The following is an 18,373-nucleotide window of genomic DNA, read 5'->3' as shown; positions in this document are numbered from 1 at the left end:
TTAATGTACAATAACAAGTCGTTTTCTGAATTGTAATTGAAGAAAACAAAGGTTAAAAAAAATAGTCTATTACATTTGGTAGTGGGCTGAACTTCTATTTTATAGGGCTGGTTACATAGCATAATGGAAAAGAAAATCATACAAGTAATCAGAAACACTATCATGGTAAAGATGTCAAGGTGACTTGTCATAGAATCAGAAAATTTAGATAATCTGTTTCATTTGGAAGTTCTATGCAAAGCTACTTCCATTCTTGAGTAGCACATATTCCAACAACTAGGACCCTAGAAGCACAAATTGTCAGTTGTTCAAACCTCAAAAGGGTTAGTTATTGAAATTGAATATTCTACTTGTTACCTTGTTTACTCTGTCAGTGGAATTATTGTATATGTTACTTCCATAACTTAATGCAGTTCTATCTTTTTCTTCAAATAGATCTTCTGTCTACAGTTTACATAATTAAATAGTTTAAACCCATGCATTGCATCCATTTTAGTCCTAGTTTCAGTTGTATTTCTAAAAGAAAATAGATGTTCTAACGTACTACCTCTTTTGGATGTATTGCAGGCTCTTTTAGAGGAATGGGTAGGCACTAGAACATTTCAAGATAAATGCATAGTCAAGGTAAATGAAATTGCATGCCCCATGTTGTGGAATGATTTGTATGTTTCTTCCAAAATTCAAACTATTCACTATACAACAACAACAACAACAACAACAACCAAGCCTTATCCCACTAGGTGGGGTCAAACTATTCACTATACATCTCAATAATTACTCAATTCACCTTATATGTAGGGAAGCATTTATATAATATTCCCTCTACTACATATATATACAATCAAGACTCCCTTAAACACTCCCACAAACTGAACAATGTGTATGTAAGCTTGTTCTGAATTTAACTCTAGGCAAGATTTTGAGTTGTCAAGGTATTCCATTAGTTGGAAATTATCGTGTTTAGTATTGTGTTGGCATGCTGTCACATGGAATCGGTAGATAATAGAGAAGTGAGGAACAAATAAGGAAACCTGTTGAAGTTAAAGAAAGAATTCCTTAGCATGTGTGGAAAAAGACTCACTTATGCTAAGGCCTTGCAGGAAAAACTTTAGGAGACATGCCTCACCTGCGTTGGGGAAGAATGCCTTGTCTTTTGGAAGCCAGAGAATGCATTGCAAAAGCCTCATGAAAAACTGTATCATGGGTAGCTCATGGAATGCTCGCCCATTCAAGGAACCATCCTTCATGTTAATCTCGTGATTGATCTATTTTACATGTTTATTGGCTAATGATTTCTTGTGGTCACATTGACCAACATGACATAATATTTTAAACTTTTTTGCAGCCTCTGAATGATTTTATAGAGAAATCAATTTGGAGATAACATAAGTGGTTGTAAATTGCAACTTAAAACAAATTTTTACTCTCGTAAAATGATTTTTTTTTAATTAATAGATTTAAATTTTAAATTATTCTAGTATCTATACTTTTGAAGAGTTTGTTTGACCTTATGGATATATATAATATGTAGTTGTAATCTTGTTTAGCCATTAACAACTAATAAAGAAGAGAAAATTATTGAACAATCCTAGGTAGCCCTATTCTACCCCTCCCCGAGACCCCGCATAGCGGGAGCTTCGTGCACCGAACTGCCCTTTTTTACATATTAACGCTTACGGTGTTATCCATGGTTTAAAACCTCGTATTGTGCTAAGTGGTATTGTTGAAACATATTATTTTGATAAATTATTGAAATTCGATGTTGCTTATCACATGTAGTCTATAGTGTGGCATTGTGTCATCATATGGATGATATCATGTCAGTATCAAAATTGCATCTTGCTAGATGAGAGACATATAGTGGTGCTCATTTTTTTCATCTCTTTCTCCTCTAATTTGCTACTACCACCATATGTCGGAACATTGGCATGGTACCAAAGTGTTGTTCAAGTCATATATACTAAAATGTTGTCATGGCTCGAGATTTTAAATCTTTGTCTTATTTGTTTACAACTTAGTTCATTATACTTCCCTTCAAACTAGTGTAGAACTTTGAATATATTACAAAATCTCCACTTATTATGAATTTACTCAACCCTAACCATAAGTCCTTTAGAGATTTAGTCAATATGTCCATTGATCACCAATACTCGCAAATAAGGTGATGACCTCATTTGATTGCTCTTTCTCTTTGACAAAGTGACAATCAATCTTTATGTCTGTTGTCCTCTTATGAAATATTGAGTTTGAAGCTATGTGTTTAGCATTTTGATTGTTGCAATACAAATTTTTGGCTCTACAAGGGCAACATGGATGTAGTTCACATACAGTTAGGGCTATAATCTCATATTCAACCTTTATATTTAGTTTTACTACAATTGTTTGTTCAATCTTGCTGCATATGAGCATACAATATCCAAATCTAGATTATCTATCTATGGGATAACATAGTATATATAGCTCAGAGCATAGTTTAAAATCTTGAGTCGTTTCGCCCGATATAGGCAAAATATTTCATTCCGCTCACAAACCGACAACGACACAAGCACGCCTCCGGTATTGCCATGCCCTGAGGCCTTGCGGATGCATCGCCGAAAGCTCGGCGATTGGTCCGAACACCTTGCATGAGCCTGATGACGCGTTTCGTACGCCTTGCATTAGTCGGCGACGAGTCCAGACACGTCCGAACGCATTGCGTGGGCCTGGAGGCGCCACAGGATAGGGAGAAGGTTTTTTTAATTAGGAACTTAGGTTAATTTGAATCAACTCCTACCTTATGGTTGGGATAATTTAGATAGGCATAATTAAAGCCTAATAAAATTATCCAATTATATATATATATATATATATATATATATATATAAAATATTTTATCTGTTTTATTTTAAAATATTTAGATTAAATTTTTTATTTTTAGTTAATATATTTTATATTTAAAAAATATCAAAATCATATCAGCATGATACGATGTGGTACCGAAACTGTATCATTCTGGTCAGGGACCAAAACCTTTACAAAACAAGATAACTTTTCCTAGAGCACTTTTAAGGTAATATAGGATTCTCATAGCTTCTACCCAATGATCATGATATTGATTCTCCAAAATTTGACTAATTACACTAACAACAAATGAGATGCTAGGCCTCGTGATGGAGATATAATTTAATTTTTCTATTAACCTTCCATGGTTCCTAAATCATCTAGGGATTCTCCTTATCCTAGTACTAAGGATCCATGAGATTATTTACTAGTTTAGTTCCTAGCAAGCTAGCCTCCTAGAATAACTAGTACATTTGCGTTGTGAGAGCTAAATACTTTCATTTGAGCAAACAATCTGTACACTCAGGAAGTACTTGACATTATAATCTTGATTGAGGTAATCACTTAATTTTGCAATCTAGATAGAATCATCATGATGATAGTGTTATCCATATAAACAATGAGCTGAAATGAGATAGAACACTTAATCTGCAACAATCTTGGTAAGAAGAAAAGATAGGCTAAAGCTATCTTTCTTTCTTACTATATACAAGGTATCCATATAGTCAAGACCATCAACTTGAATGTAGCCATATGCTACTAGATATTGACTATGAAGATAACAAAGATATAAAGATAGAGTATTTTGGTGGTAATGATGCATAAGATATAAAATGAGAAAGTGACTGAGAAAATAAACACTTACGAGTACGTTTGATAAAAATAATGAGAATATCTAAATTGAAAGGTGATATTAGATCATGATTGGTGGCTAGAGAGTGTTGGAGAGCCTTAGGGAGATGCTAGAGTATTTCCACATTGTGGTCGTCCACAGTATATCTGTAAGGGAAGGAGTCAAGTAACAGAAGTAGAGTTTAGGGTGAGGTCTATATGCAGGGTTGAGAAGCACAATGGTGTAGGAACAAAGAAAATTTCTTTTGTAGAATCAGGTAGAGATGTTGTAGAGGGGAAAAAGGAGTGGACTCAAAAAGACATATCAGGAATGATAAATGCATGTTGTCTTAGGAGAGTTACAATAACAACCTTTTTAAAAATAACAATAATCAAGAAAAATACACTTGATGGATTGTTAAGATAATTTATCCAGCAAGTGCATCCAAATACCCATAGTTGAAGAGAATATATAACATCTTATGCAAATAGTACAATCAAGGGAATTTGACCATGAAGAGTAAAGAATGACATGTGATTAGAAATATATCATCCAATGAGAATAAGATCCATGCATCAATAACGGGGATTTGCATATGTCAGAGTAAGAGCGGTCTTGATGAGATTTTGGATCTTTCATTTTGCTATACCATTTTGTAGAGATGTTTGTGAACAAAAACACTAACCAAAAAACTTATATAGAAATTCCTGAAAAGAGAGATAAACATTTTCTAACATTGCCTTTGAGTAGAACCTTGATAGAGATAATCTTAGATTAAAAAGAGGAAAAGAATGGAAAAAGTTTAAAACTTTATTTCATTATAAAACTCTAGGTCATTTTGTTAAAATTAACAAAGTATCTAAAACCAATGATAGAACTAAGAGGTGCACCACAACTCTATTGGTGCAATTAGCCTATAGTCAGATTCATGAGATTTGTGTTTGATATTTGAGTAATATATTTGATAAGTTGAAGATGTTATATCAAATAGGTCAAGGTTGGCTATATATTTGAATATGAAAAAAGTCCAAATGAATTAAGGTCAACCACACTTTTGGCATATGAGAAACTTAAGTAAGTCAAAGTCCATCGGGCACTTGACAAGTGTTGAAAGTCCAATATGGAGTTAACATTTTGGAAGTTTAGTTGGTATCGACATTGGTAAAAGTTCAACAAGTGTTGGTAGAAGAGAAAGTCCAATATGAAGTTGGCATTTAGGAGGTCTAGTAGTTGTTAGCAATAGAATAATCATGTCTGGCACATGATGAGAAGTTCAATAGGTGTTAGCAGAGAAAGTTCAAATAGGTCAAGGTAGATTCGATGTTTGATAGATAATGAGAAGTTCAATAGATGCTAGTAAAGGAAGTATAAGTAGGTCAGGTAGAATTAGATGTCTAACAATTGACGACCTAGTAGATCAACAATGATTGGATGTTAGGTAGTCATAGTCTAGGCAAGTTGATGAGGATTAGATTGAATGCTTAGCGGTGAAATTTTTTCTATGACCGGATGTTGGGTAGGTGATGGAAGTCTAAGTAGATCAAGGAAGACTGAATGTTTGGGAATGAAGTCCGTCCCAGTAGGTGAAGGTTGACCGGATGTTAGACAAGATTGAAATCTCAAAGTGGGCTTTAGACAAGGGAAGTCTAGCGAATTGTCTCCATGTAATGGAAGTCATGACAGGTCAAGGTTGACTTGAGGATAGGCAAGGTGAATTCCTAGTAGGCCAAGGTTGAATGAATACTAGACCATGTGTGGAGTATCAAAGATGAGGAGTCTAAGGAAGTGAAGTCATAGTAAGTCAAGGAAGACATGCATTAGGCAGATGAGGAAGTCCAGAGATATACGTTCTCTCTATATGATATAATTTTAGACTTAGTGTGGCTAGAATCAAAGTGCTAATAGACGGCTAATGAATTTGAAGACACAAGGTTGTGTTTTTGGACAGATTCAAGGTTTGAACAATGAACTGTTGTTGTCCAGCGACTGATTTGGAGCGATCAACTGCACAATCGACTAAGGTAGAAGGAAAAATGAACAAAGTGTTATGATGATTTCTAACTGAAGACCATAGGATGAGAGCTGGGACTGAGTTGTTATGAAAAGTTTTGCAGCAATGGTGACTTGACAACACATTAGTGGACTGATGGTAAGTGAGCAGTCGACCCAACAATAGCCTTATAAAAGGAGCTTTAAGGGATTCATTCAAGGGTACTCAAGTAGTGTTTCGTGAAAACTTCTACAAGGGCTTTGAGAAGTAACTAACCAATGTTCTAGTGTTCATCCAAACTTTCAAAAAGTAACACCGACAAAAAATTTCTATAATCTTTCATTTGTATTGTACTTTTTCTATCATTTGTATTCGCTTGCGCTATTGTAACTTGGATAAATTTGTAAGAGGTTTCTGCACCTCTAGAAGGCTTCCAAGAAGAAGAAAGTTAAAGGTGATTTTGAGAGTGATCCCCGTTAAGGTTCATAGGCCATGGAGTAGATACTAAGGGTTCGAAATCACGCAAATAATTTGTGTTCTTGTGTTTGAGTTATTTCTTTATTATTCCGTTGTGCCAACTGAAATTTCAGAACAAATGACAAACAAAATTGAAGCATTTATTCGCCTCCTCTAGTCACATTCAACTGTCCTAGAGGCTCACAATTTTAAACCTTGATTTGCATATTTTATAAGCATTGTAGCATTCATAATAATGTATACATTGTGTCTGTCAAGTGGGATTGTTGCTTAATTCCACCAAAATACAGTTCCTTTTTATTCTTTTTTCTAAAAAGCCATGGTATCTGCTAGGCAATTTATGATTAGCATGTTTTTTGTCTGATGTATTTATCTGTAGGTTAATAAACATGTTTATGTAGAAATTTATAATTAGCCGTGGCCTCCATTTTTATTTATCTGAAGTATTTATCAATGGATAGGCATTGATCTACCAAGTTAATAACATTCTTGAATGATAGAAACAAAGGTAAGATGCATATGTAGTTGGATCTCATGTATCAATAAGAAGGACAATGAAATTTAATAAGAAGGAAACATATACAGGCAAATCTGTGATCTGTTTATGAAACAAAATCCTACCCACACGGATTGCATGATCAGGATATGGTTCAATGTGATATCACTTAAATGAACCAACTTTGCTGAATACTTCGTGTATGCTTCTAGTTTACAGTGAACTATGTTATTACAAAGCTTTTGATTCTACTTGTCTTGCAGGACCAAAATAAGCTTATAAGCAACTTGAAAACCATTCAGGATTACCTTTGTTCTTTTGAGTCACAGGTAAACCTGTTTTCAGTAGTTTATTTGCAGTCAATTGTTTCTATCATCCTCCATTTTGTTAAAAGAAAATAACAGGAATCTTCAAAAAATGCTTGTATGATATCTTATTTGATTATGTACGTAACTTTATTAATACTCTAACTGGTGTAAATCTGGGAAAAGAAACTACTGGGGTCTCTGAATGAGTGGTGTATATATATTGTTGTTACTATGTTTCCATGAAAAGCACTTCTAGTTTCTATGGCAATAAATGACTAAATGAATAACACAATAAAATATGAATCTAATTTTTTTAATGTCTTATATATACATAGTGATTACCTAAATGGAGTAGACAAATAGTTATTTTTAATGAATAAAATCAATAAGAAATAGCTATTCCGTAGTTTGGTAGATAAGAATAGCTATTCCTTAGTTTGGTTCATGGAATAAAATATGAAATCAACATTCTTATGTTTGCTTGGTAGAACATTAGCGAATACATTTTTACTTTACCGTTTCGCCAAGGCTCCCCTTCAACGAATATATTTTTACAATGAAAAAAAATCAAACATAAATAATTTGACTAACTCGTTTTACTAGCACTATGCCTAAGTAGCTCACCTAGCTCGATCGACTCTAAGTACCTTGACCAACCCAATAGGTTTATCTGATTGATTGCCTTGTCCAAGTCAACTGCCTGCAACATGCTGAGTAACTACTTCTAACTTGCTTACCTAATAATCCAATTAAGTTGCTTAGCCTGTTTGGCTCAACCAACCCACTTGGCATACTCGCCTAGAACAACTTGCCTTGACTAGCCAATGTGCTTAGCTCACTTGTCCTAATTGCTTACATGATGGGTCACAGTCCACTGCTCAACGTTTTTCCCTCTAGCATGCTTGACCCATCTAGTTCAATCGGTTCCTTTGACTTGCCCGACCTGCTCGACTCATTTTTGCTTGTACAATTGATCTGATCACATTTGAAGGATGAAATCAATAATAAATTGTTAGAATAAAGTAAAGAATAACTATCCATGGAATAAGTATTTGATTCTTTTACAAGAAATCATTGAAATGATTATTATAATCAATAGTATTTAATTACGTAATATATAAGGTAAATATTTTGATAGTAAAAATATTGTTGTAATTGAGTAATGTTAAATTATTATGCTTAAAGAAATAACTATGGATATTTTAAAATTCAAAATTTTAAAGTATAATAAGATCATTATAAACATATCTTATTAAATTTGTAATAACAGATAATATGTAACTAGTAAAATTATTTATTGATATTAGACACAGTTTGAGTTACTATACTATATAAATAAGATTTTTAATTGTTTAATATCTTTAATATTTATAATAAATTATCAAAACTAACATTCGAAATGTTATTACCATATAAAATAACATTACTGTTATGTTACTTGAATTATTAGTTATGTTATTATATCAACAATTAAGAACTAGTCTATCAACTGCTCCATAAGGCATGACGAGATTTTGAGTGAAGCTTTTGAGTAATGTAATGTATGTTTTTTCAGTGAGAGATCTTAATTTATATAAGATAAGAGCAAAAATATATGAACTTCACAAACCACAGTCCATGCCTTAAAAATAAATTCTTAAACTTTTTGTATTCCTATCAATGAATAAATATGGAATTTTTTGTCACAATATGGGTTAATCAATAAATCATATTTATTTAGAACATAACTTAGATTTCAAGTTAGGGAACATAAAGCCATGAGTCTTGCAACATATGCAGTTATTTTGAATATATAAATATGTGACTTTTGAAAATTGCAGTTAACACAAAATATCATACTGAATTTCATATGACAACAAATTATCAAATTGAGAGTGAGGTTTGAAATCTCATTCCAAGCTATAGTTTCAATCCTTAGCCGAAAGAAGATATATTAGGCATGTTAGTGCCAATAGGCATGCCAACCTTAAAAGAAGATCAGGGATAAAGAGAAGTTTTGCACAAAATGTAGGTGTTGGCCATGGAAACTTTGCTTTACAAAAGGTAGATGCAACCTTGCAACTTCTTACTGTTGGAGTAATCATGTCCGAAGCATGTGATTGACATGTGGTTTTGATATTTGGACAAAGTTCAAATTAGAGATATTGTTAATCTCATGTGTATCTACAAGTGTAGGAAATTTGACATGTGCTGCAGGTGCAACGACGGAAGTCTAATTAGGTCAACAAGGACTAGATACTTGGTGTGTGGAAAACCAAAGTAATTTAGGAACCAAAGACTTGGCATATGAAGGTCTTGTAGGATAGGGAGATGCTTGGAAGGTATAAAGTCAAGTAGGTCAAAGATACTGAATACTAGGCAAGAAATGAAATCCATCAGAAAGATCAGATGCTAGACAAGTTCAAGTAGGTTAGGAAATCAGATACTAGTCATGACAAGTTTCATAGGCTTGGAGAGCCTCTTTGCACACAGGTAAACTCTTTGAGGAATTGAGTGTACATCTAAACTAGGGATGAAGGGATTAGACTTAGGTATGGACTTAGCCTTGGAAACTGCTGGAATCAAAGTACTAACTACTTATTTGGGAATTCAGTTAATTGATTGGTCAATCGACTAAGCTCAAAAATCAAACAGAAAATTATTTTGATTCTGGAGCATCAGTTAACTGTTGTTTTATCAATTGACTATTGGGTTATCAATCAGCTTGTCTAAAACTCCAATTGACTAATGCTCAATGGTAACTAGCCGAATTACTAATGTCAAGTTGACAGATGTGACCATTAGTTGTCAAAATCAGCTAGCCAATTGATTGATGGTAAGAAAGCAACAATCTCATCACTAGAAAAATCTAATTTCGAAGCTATAACTCTTTAGACGGTCAAACAATTGGTATCAGACTGCCCAAAGGAGCAAATTTTTAAGGAGATGATAGCTCAAGAGGGATATCTCCATTTTTCAATGGTATAAACTTCGCCTACTAGAAAGGTAGGATAGAGCAATCTTTGATCATAGGCATAGAAAATTGATTTAGTATAAATGAAGGTTTTAAGATACCTATCGATGAGATTAGAAAAGTTGTGAGTCAAGTAAATCAACCACGAAGTTGAAGGAGGAGGTGCAAGCCAATGTGAAAGTCACCATAACCTTGCAATGTGGGTTGGCACCATACCAACTCAATAAAGTAGGACTCTTCAAGAGCACCAAAGAACCTTGGGAGAAGCTCATAAAGCTTCATAAATACTCATGACTCGTAAATTGTTAAAAAAGATTTATTTTTAAGTCAATTGTAGAATTGTGCCATGAAAGGAGAAATGGGGAGTCACCTCTATGGTATAATCGAGGACATCTTAAATGGACTCCATGCACTAAGGGAAAATGTAGACAACCACGACCCTATAAGGCACACGTTGAAGGTCTTCCCTCTACAACTTTGTGGTCATCCATGATAAATTCTTGTGGATTGTCTAAGGACCTTTCAACGGTAAAATTAGATGAATTATTTTGTGAATTTGAGCTTCATAAACATGCTAACCTTGTTCCCAATGAGAAGGGTTTGACTTTGGTTGCAAATAAGAAGAGGCATAATGTCAAGAAGCAAAAAAGAAGATAGTCTCATGTAACTCAAAACATGAAATCATAAGGATGACATATCGTCAAGCGAAATGGCTCACTTTGTCAAAAGGATAATGAGGAGCAAGAAGTTTGACAAGAAGGATGTAAAGAAAATGTTCAAGGGTCCTTAAAGGAAAGATATATCTAAACTCAAGTCTCTTGTAATTTGCTTCGGATGTATTAGGAAAGGTCACTATAAATTAAAGTACCTGGAGATACACTAACTAGAATGACACTAAAAGTGTGACTCTTCCTCATCGGTCTTTTCAGGCGAAGAAGAGTTATGCAAAGTGACTTGGCACATAGCCTTCATGGTGATAGATGATGGCATAGAAGAGTTGAAGTGATGACAACAAGGAGGCCTTATCTTGTGGAGAGGCATCCTCTTCATGCAAGTAAGGATTATCATCAAGTGATGATGATGATGATGATGATGATGATGATGATGATGATGATCATGTAAACTCTCCCAAACTAGATAGATTTTATGAGATTATTGCATGCCTAACAAATTCATTAGCGAAGTTCAAGGAGAAAATCAAGTTGCTCCAAAAGGAACTCAAAACTTGTAAGGAATAAAAAGCCTCATCCTCCACCTGTAGATACCAAGAGTAAAGTTGAGGAACTCAAGAAAATGCACTTGAGACTACAAGAGGATGGGATGAAGGCTAGTTTGGAATTGTTATGTTGCAGTCCAAGTATTTAGACATAATACCTGGGAGCCATTGAGCCATTTATAGAAACACTAGAGTAGTTAAGGCTTGGCTTCCTCAGCAATCTTTGGTTAACTCCTCTAGACCCAATGTATGGTTCCAAAATCTTTCATCTTTCATTTTTAAATAGGTACATGCTATGAAAGAACATTCAGATGAATGGTTGGTTGATAACAGGTGTTTAAAACACGACTAAAAACTTAAGAAAGTTCACTTTCCAGCATAAAAAAAGAAGGGAATGTATCATAGCAATAGTGGGGAGCTCAAGGTATAACTAGATAGCATTAAACTAACTTCAAATTTCATCATTAAGAAGGTTTTGTTAGTAATGGGCTTAAAATTCAATTTGTTAAGTGTAAGCCAATTGTGTGATGTTGGGTACAAGATTGAGTTTCACTCAACTTATTGCTTGGTAAAAAACAAGGAGTTTGATATGAACATGTTGATAGGATATAGGAAGGATATTTGTAGCACTAATCTTCCTTATGTTATTAACTCCCAAAGTTGAGGGAAATATTTTCTTGAGGAAAGGGAGTTCCCTAAGTAAAGGACATGTGAGGGGAAGATTGTTCTAGGGAGAGGCTCCCACCATGATAAGATTTGAAGCTCAAGATTGAGCATTGGACTTATCTCAAAGGGGGTGTCATGATTTAATCGTTTAAGGAAGGCACCTTGCATCATGATTCATGAGGCACCTTGTATAGGTGAAGTTCTTGTTGATGTGTGTCAAAGAGGGAGATGTGAAAGTTATAAGTTAAAACCATCATTGTAATAAAGGGAGATATTAGAAACCGTCACTATAATTGAAAAAAAAAGGAGCAAGGAGTTTTAGACACTATAATCATGTAAAGTGTTGCTTAACTTTGTGATTACCTCTTGAGTTGTGATCGTTTTGCTTTGTGATTGTTTTTTTTTCAAAATTAACTTTTGATTATCAAATTCAGAGAGGGAGATTATTGATATAATCATGCCCTTAGCATGTGATTAGCATGAGGTAGTCATAGCACGGATGAGTAGGGCTTTGATTCGCAGAGTCGAACAATGAAGAACGTGATTGAATTGATGTTGAGCCACAAATCTCGAGCTTCTTTTATATTCTTTGTTCAGTCGATCAAACACCATGTTCGGCCACTGCCCCACCAAGTCAATGCTTGATTTCTGAGTTTTCCAATCGACTTGACTGAACCCAAACTTTCCTTGTCAAATCCGATCAGATCAAATCATCGCGTAATTCGCTTGATCGGTTAACTAATAATCAGGGTTTCCTTCATAGCCCGATCCCATCTTATCTAATCCTCTGTTTCCATATATGTTTGGTCGACTAATCATCGTTATTGGTCGACCGATCCTTTATTTCCTTTTGGACTTGGATCATATCAAGTTGTGCTTATGTTCTTATGATCGGTCGACCAAACCCTTCGGTTAACTGAAGGCTCTGGTTTTCTGCAAAACAAAGTTAGTGATATAGCAATAATGATAGTCTTGCAAAACAAAATTAAAATAGTTGTATTCATGCATATTGTATTTTGATAGTAAAATTGTCTGATCTCGACTTAGAAATCCAAATTGGTTTCGGAGTTGGACCATCGCTAAGTGTTTTGTTCTAAATGGGATGTCCTCATTGCCTTCCAATATGAAAGGTCTTTTCAGAACTTATCTTACTTACCTGTCAAATATCCGATCAGCTAATTTATTTGGACCTCTTTTGTTTAGTGTCTAACACCAAGTAGTAATGAAAAATATTGTTTGCAACACTATACTTTGGTCGACTAAATATGCTCGTCTGTTTGACTTGTGGTAGATCGGAAACCTTGTTTCGGTCGCTCGAACCTATTAATCACTCTTGCTTGGAGTTCACTCCTCCAAAACTTCTCACTGTCTAGGGTTTACTCCCCTAGAGTTTTCCCTTTGCCAAGCATCTAGTCATTCTTAACCTGCTTGTACTTTTTCCTTGCTTGACATCTGGTCATCTTGACTTACCTAGACTTTCCCTTTGTCAGACATCCGATCAACTCATGTCACTTGCCTAGGTCAACCTTAACCTCTCAAGACTTCTTATTAACTTGGTCAACCTTGACCAAATTACTTGGCCAACATTGACCGTATCTCAATAAATATATTATTAAACAAACATCAAAACTCTCGAGTTCGTCTCCACCAACAATTTTTCCCTTTTTAATATTTGATAATATGTTTAAGTTAGGCTAATTATTCAACCCAACTTTTCAAGTCTTATGCAAAATTAACATAATTAGGTTTCTAATTTAAACTCTTCTTCTCCCCCTTTGTCATACATAAAAAATAATATCAACTACTTTTCGACTTCTTAAATCCTAAGGACTTCCTTTGTTTTGCACCAATAATGTTTATTAGGTAATCCTTAGTTAAAAAGGCATCTCTCTTACCTTCTTGATAGATGCGTTCAAGTTTATATCTTTTTCCTTGAAAATCATCAATAAACTTTTCAATCTCTTTCAATAACCTTTAAAAAATATCTATTTCAAATTTATTTTCAAAGTTATTTTGAAAAACTTTTTTCAAAAATAATTTCCAAGATATTTTCAAAAATTCTTTGTTGAAAACATATATTTGCAAAATATGTTTTTCAAAGAATTTCCAAAGTAATTTTCAAAGAATAATTTTAAACGAATTTTCAAGATATTTCCCGACATCTTTTTCAAAATCATTTTCAATCATAATTTTTAAAATATTATATAACAATATTTTGAACTCTTAAGAACACAACTTCTTACAAATATGTAGTCCGATACACGAAGCTCCCGCCATGCGGGGTCCTCGGGAAAAACACAACTTATTCCTTGTTCAAAATCGTTGATGATATTTTGAAGATAAATTTTGACAATAAATTTTGAAAAATTGTTTTTAAAAATCAATCTTTCAATAGGTTCTTCCCCTTAATTTGACACTCTTGTTAACTACAAGGAAGGAAGACATACATGTGTCTGGGTCTAGAAGTTTATGGTTGACCTAAGGATTTTGACTCTATATGTTGGCCATCGCCAGTCTTTTTCCTGTCAATTGAACCTCCAGATCGGTCGACTGAACCCAAACTTTCCTTGCTTGTCTAATCCGATCAGATCAAATCGTCGCATAATCTACTTGATTGGTTGACTGATAGTCAGGGTTTCCTTGGCAACCCGATCCGATCTTATCTGATCATCTGTTTCCATATAGGTTCGGTCGACTAATTCTCGTTATCAGTTGACCGATCCTTGATTTTGTTTTTGGACTTGTGCTTATCTTCTAATGGGAGGTTTGGTCAATCAAACCCTTCAATCAACTAAAGGTTCTATTTTTTTGCAAATCAAAATTAGTGATATAGCAATAATAATATTGCAAAATAGAGTTAAAACAGTCATATCCATGCATATATATTCTAACAGTAAGATTGTGTGATCTCGACTTAAAATCAGAGTTGATTTCTGAGTCGGATCATCGCCTAAATGCTTTGCTTCAAATGGGACACGCCCTCTATAGGAATTACCTTATCAAACATCTAGTCCAACTGACATGTTTGGACCTTTTCTTTTTAGTATCTGATCGTCCTGATTCATTAAGACTTTCCTGCCATATCAAATTAGCACAATAGACAAAAGTAGTAATGCAAAATAGTATTAGCAACACTATACTTCGGTCAACCAACTATGTTGGTCCGATCGACATGCAGTCTCGGAAACCTTATTTCGGTCGCCCGAATCTACTACTCACTCTTGCTTGCAGTTCACTCCTAAGACTTCTCATTACCTAGTGTTTACTCTCCTAGGATTTTCCTTTTTCCAAGCATTTAGTCATCCTTGACCCGCTTGAGTTTTTCCCTTGCATCTGGTCATCCTCGACCTGCGTGAACTTTCCCTTTGTCGTACATCCAGTCAACCTTGACCTGCTTGAATTTTACCTTTGTCAGACATCCGATCAACTTTGTCATGCCTAGACTTTTCTCTTGCCAAGCATTCGGTCAACATTGACCTGGCAAGACTTCTATTAACTTAGTCAACCTTGACCAAATTACTTGTTCAATGTTGACCATATATCAATAAACATATTGTCAAACGAACATCAAAACTCTGGAGGTCGATGCACCAACAACAAATAGGTTAGGGACCAAAGACTTGGCAATATGAAGTCCCAGCAGACTAGATGCTAGGCAAATTATAAAGTCAGTTAGGGAGACTAAATGCTAGGCAAGGCAAAAGTCTCAACAACTTATGGAGACCAAATTCTAGGTATGACATAGTCCCATCAAGTTTAGGGAGACCAAATGCTAGGAACGATGAAGTCTCCAAGGCAAGTCGCTTTTTAGGCATGGGAGTCATAGAGTCTTGGAGAGTCTTGGCATGCAGGTAAACTCTAAGAGAGGAAAAGTTTGAGTGTACATGTACATTAGGGATGAAAGGATGAGATTAGGTGTTGACTCAAGTTTCAAATTTTGAGAGCAATCGACTGCTAGACCATCAATTGATTGGTCTAAAGCACAAGTTGATTGATGCTCACGATAATAAGCCAAATTACGGATAAACTTGACAAATGTGACTATTAGTTGTTAAAATCAACTAACCAAGCGATTGTCAACTGATGGTAAGTGTAATCCGTTGATCACCAAAAAAGTTGATTTCACAGAATGAATTCAAACTTGAAGCTGTGGTTATATATATGAGCTTATGGTAGCTTTGGAAGACAAAGCGGATAACCTGAAAACTCGTGTGTGTTCTAAGTGCTTAAACTCATTTTTTTTTTCTCTTTATTGTGCTCTCATTTGTGATTTCTTGTTCTCTATTTCTACACTGGTAAAGAGACATTGTAAGACATTTGTCTACCTCCAGTTGTTGATACGAAGGAGAAAAGTAAGTGGTGCATTCAAGGAGTGATCCACCTAAAAGAACATAGGTCGTGTAGTAATAGTGCATATCTTTGGTAACATTGAATGCCTTTTTTGATGCACTTGGCCTTTTTGACAGATGTCAGTGTAGTCAGATATCATTTAGACCACAATACTAGATGTTGACTAGTGACTAAGAATCAATATGACCATCTATCATTTAGTTTCTATTTATTTTTTTGACAGATATGTACTTGGGCTTTATTATTTATGACTAATGTAAATCATGTTTATCCACTCAATTGTGCTAGCTTTTTATCAATGTTAGGGAATGACAGTCGTGAACATATCTGCGACAACATTCCCTCAAACTCTGGACCGTCTCCATAGCTATCTTCTTCAGGTATTTTCTGCATTTTTTTAAAAAAAAAAATTTCATTATCTGTCCTAGGTATGAACACTGTCCGTCTCAAGCTTGGTTTGAGCTCATTTTTCTTTTTCTTTTTCTTTGATCAAAACTAAGGTGATGTTGTAAACTTATCAAAACTGCTGTTTTGGATGCCTACATGGATTAAATGGATTTCCACATTGATTTATCACTTCTAGTACCCATTTAAATATTAAAACTATTTTCAAATTTAAACCTAATAGAAAATTTCGAAAAGGCCAGTTTCACCCACATCCACATCTAAAATAGTCACTTTGCATATATGACAACATTCCACGTAGAAGTCACATCATAATTTTGACAGAGATCAAACAACCAATTGACATGTCACATTTTAGGATGGACTGATACTGATAGACTAAAGTTAATGGACTCTTATGTTGTGATTTCGATTATTGGATACTCTAGTTCATTTTAATGTGCCAATTGATTTTCTTCCTGTTTTGGTACTTGCAATAACATCAGTAGACACATTTAATAAAATCTTGACACAATCTGATGCTAGGAAGTAATTTAGGATGATGTATCTCTGCCTATACTAAAGCTGATCATATAAACAATTATTTGGGGAAAAAATATTTATTGACTAGATATATGATGTTTTCTCAAACTATATATTTTTTATCCTCATTCTCCATCAATCATATTTATAAACTCATTTGGGCAATTTCAATTTCAGTGTATTGAGCAAGGAATTCCGGTTGCGGCTTCTAAAAATGGTAGGCCCTAGGAGAACTAGGGTATTCAGAGCTTCAGATCTAAAGCAGTTGACAGGTATGAACATTAGTTAAGAATTTTATGAAAATAGTGTATAATTCATTCAATGCACCAACCGTTCTGGTAATCTTGATATTTTGTCTTGCGTTAGTCTATTTTTCTACCTGTTCTTGTGGAGTCATTCCTTTGACATCATTTCTCCACCACTGCTTCACCATTCCATGTCATCTTCCAGTCACTTTGTTATGACTTTCATATACCATTTCAATTCATGATGGTGTATGCATTGGCATTTTGATCATGAAGGGTAGTGAGAATTGGAGGATGATTTTAGTCTTTAAAAATTGGTTAGAACGCCAGTGTTTCGTTTGTTTTCATTTATTGTCCAACTCAAATGGTCTCCTGCTGAATTTCGTGCTTGAATTTTGGTATGCAATAATCTCGACATCAAATTTCAAATGCCTCGGTTATGATTCGTTGCGTCCGAGAAAACATTCTGACCCAGTTGAAATGTTAGTTCCAACGAAGTTCTGCAAAATGCATTGCGGATGAACTGAAATACGTTACCACTTTCGTTCCTCAGCCATACAAGTAAATGTAAGCCCCTCCAACTAAATATTACGACTGCTAGTCAGCTAGATGTTGAACTCTTACGGCTTCAAAATTTGTTATTCTAGATGGTTAAGTAGAGCTGTCTGCTGGTCAAGTGTTATGGTTGTTCAGGGAATTCGAAGCTTTAAGCATTTTTCATATTTTTTATTAAATTCCTTTTATTGAGATCTATCTATAATACGTTGGTAATATTACATCACTACTCTTTTACACATGATTAATATTACAAACTTATTGCATTCAATATTTTAAGGTGGCAGCTCTTCACATGGAAATCAAAGTTGATGAATTTGTGGATGGATGTGCAGTTGCATTAAGAAGAAAAAATGGGCCATTAATTTTTTTTTTTTTGTTGTTGTAACTAAGGAGGATGATGATGTTGTTGCACTGATGTCCACAGTCCACCACTCTGTGACTGTGATTACCGCATCATCTCCCTTCAGCTTATGCCTAATTAATCAGGTCTTTTGATTGCTGCTACAATAATAAATAAATGGAAAGATTTTTAAAA

At 34.5% G+C, this 18,373-nt stretch overlaps 1 protein-coding gene across 2 annotated transcripts in view; it reads left to right on the top strand.

Annotated features, from left to right (window-relative positions):
- Window positions 1-18,373, top strand: part of LOC121981468 — a 69,041-nt gene extending 50,668 nt beyond the window's left edge. The window contains exons 7-11 of one of the 2 annotated variants that reach the window (XM_042533999.1): window positions 568-624; window positions 6,879-6,944; window positions 16,414-16,488; window positions 17,213-17,307; window positions 18,123-18,373. In XM_042533999.1, the coding sequence (XP_042389933.1) occupies window positions 568-624; window positions 6,879-6,944; window positions 16,414-16,488; window positions 17,213-17,263 (249 nt within the window). In that variant the 3' untranslated portion in view covers window positions 17,264-17,307; window positions 18,123-18,373. Of the gene's footprint in view, window positions 1-567; window positions 625-6,878; window positions 6,945-16,413; window positions 16,489-17,212; window positions 17,308-18,115 lie in introns of both variants that reach the window. The other variant, XM_042533998.1, reaches the window with a different exon arrangement.

The sequence above is a fragment of the Zingiber officinale genome, chromosome 5A (genome assembly GCF_018446385.1).
Source record: "Zingiber officinale cultivar Zhangliang chromosome 5A, Zo_v1.1, whole genome shotgun sequence".
Taxonomy (NCBI): Eukaryota; Viridiplantae; Streptophyta; class Magnoliopsida; order Zingiberales; family Zingiberaceae; genus Zingiber; species Zingiber officinale.
This window is presented reverse-complemented; position numbering and strand designations above follow the sequence as displayed.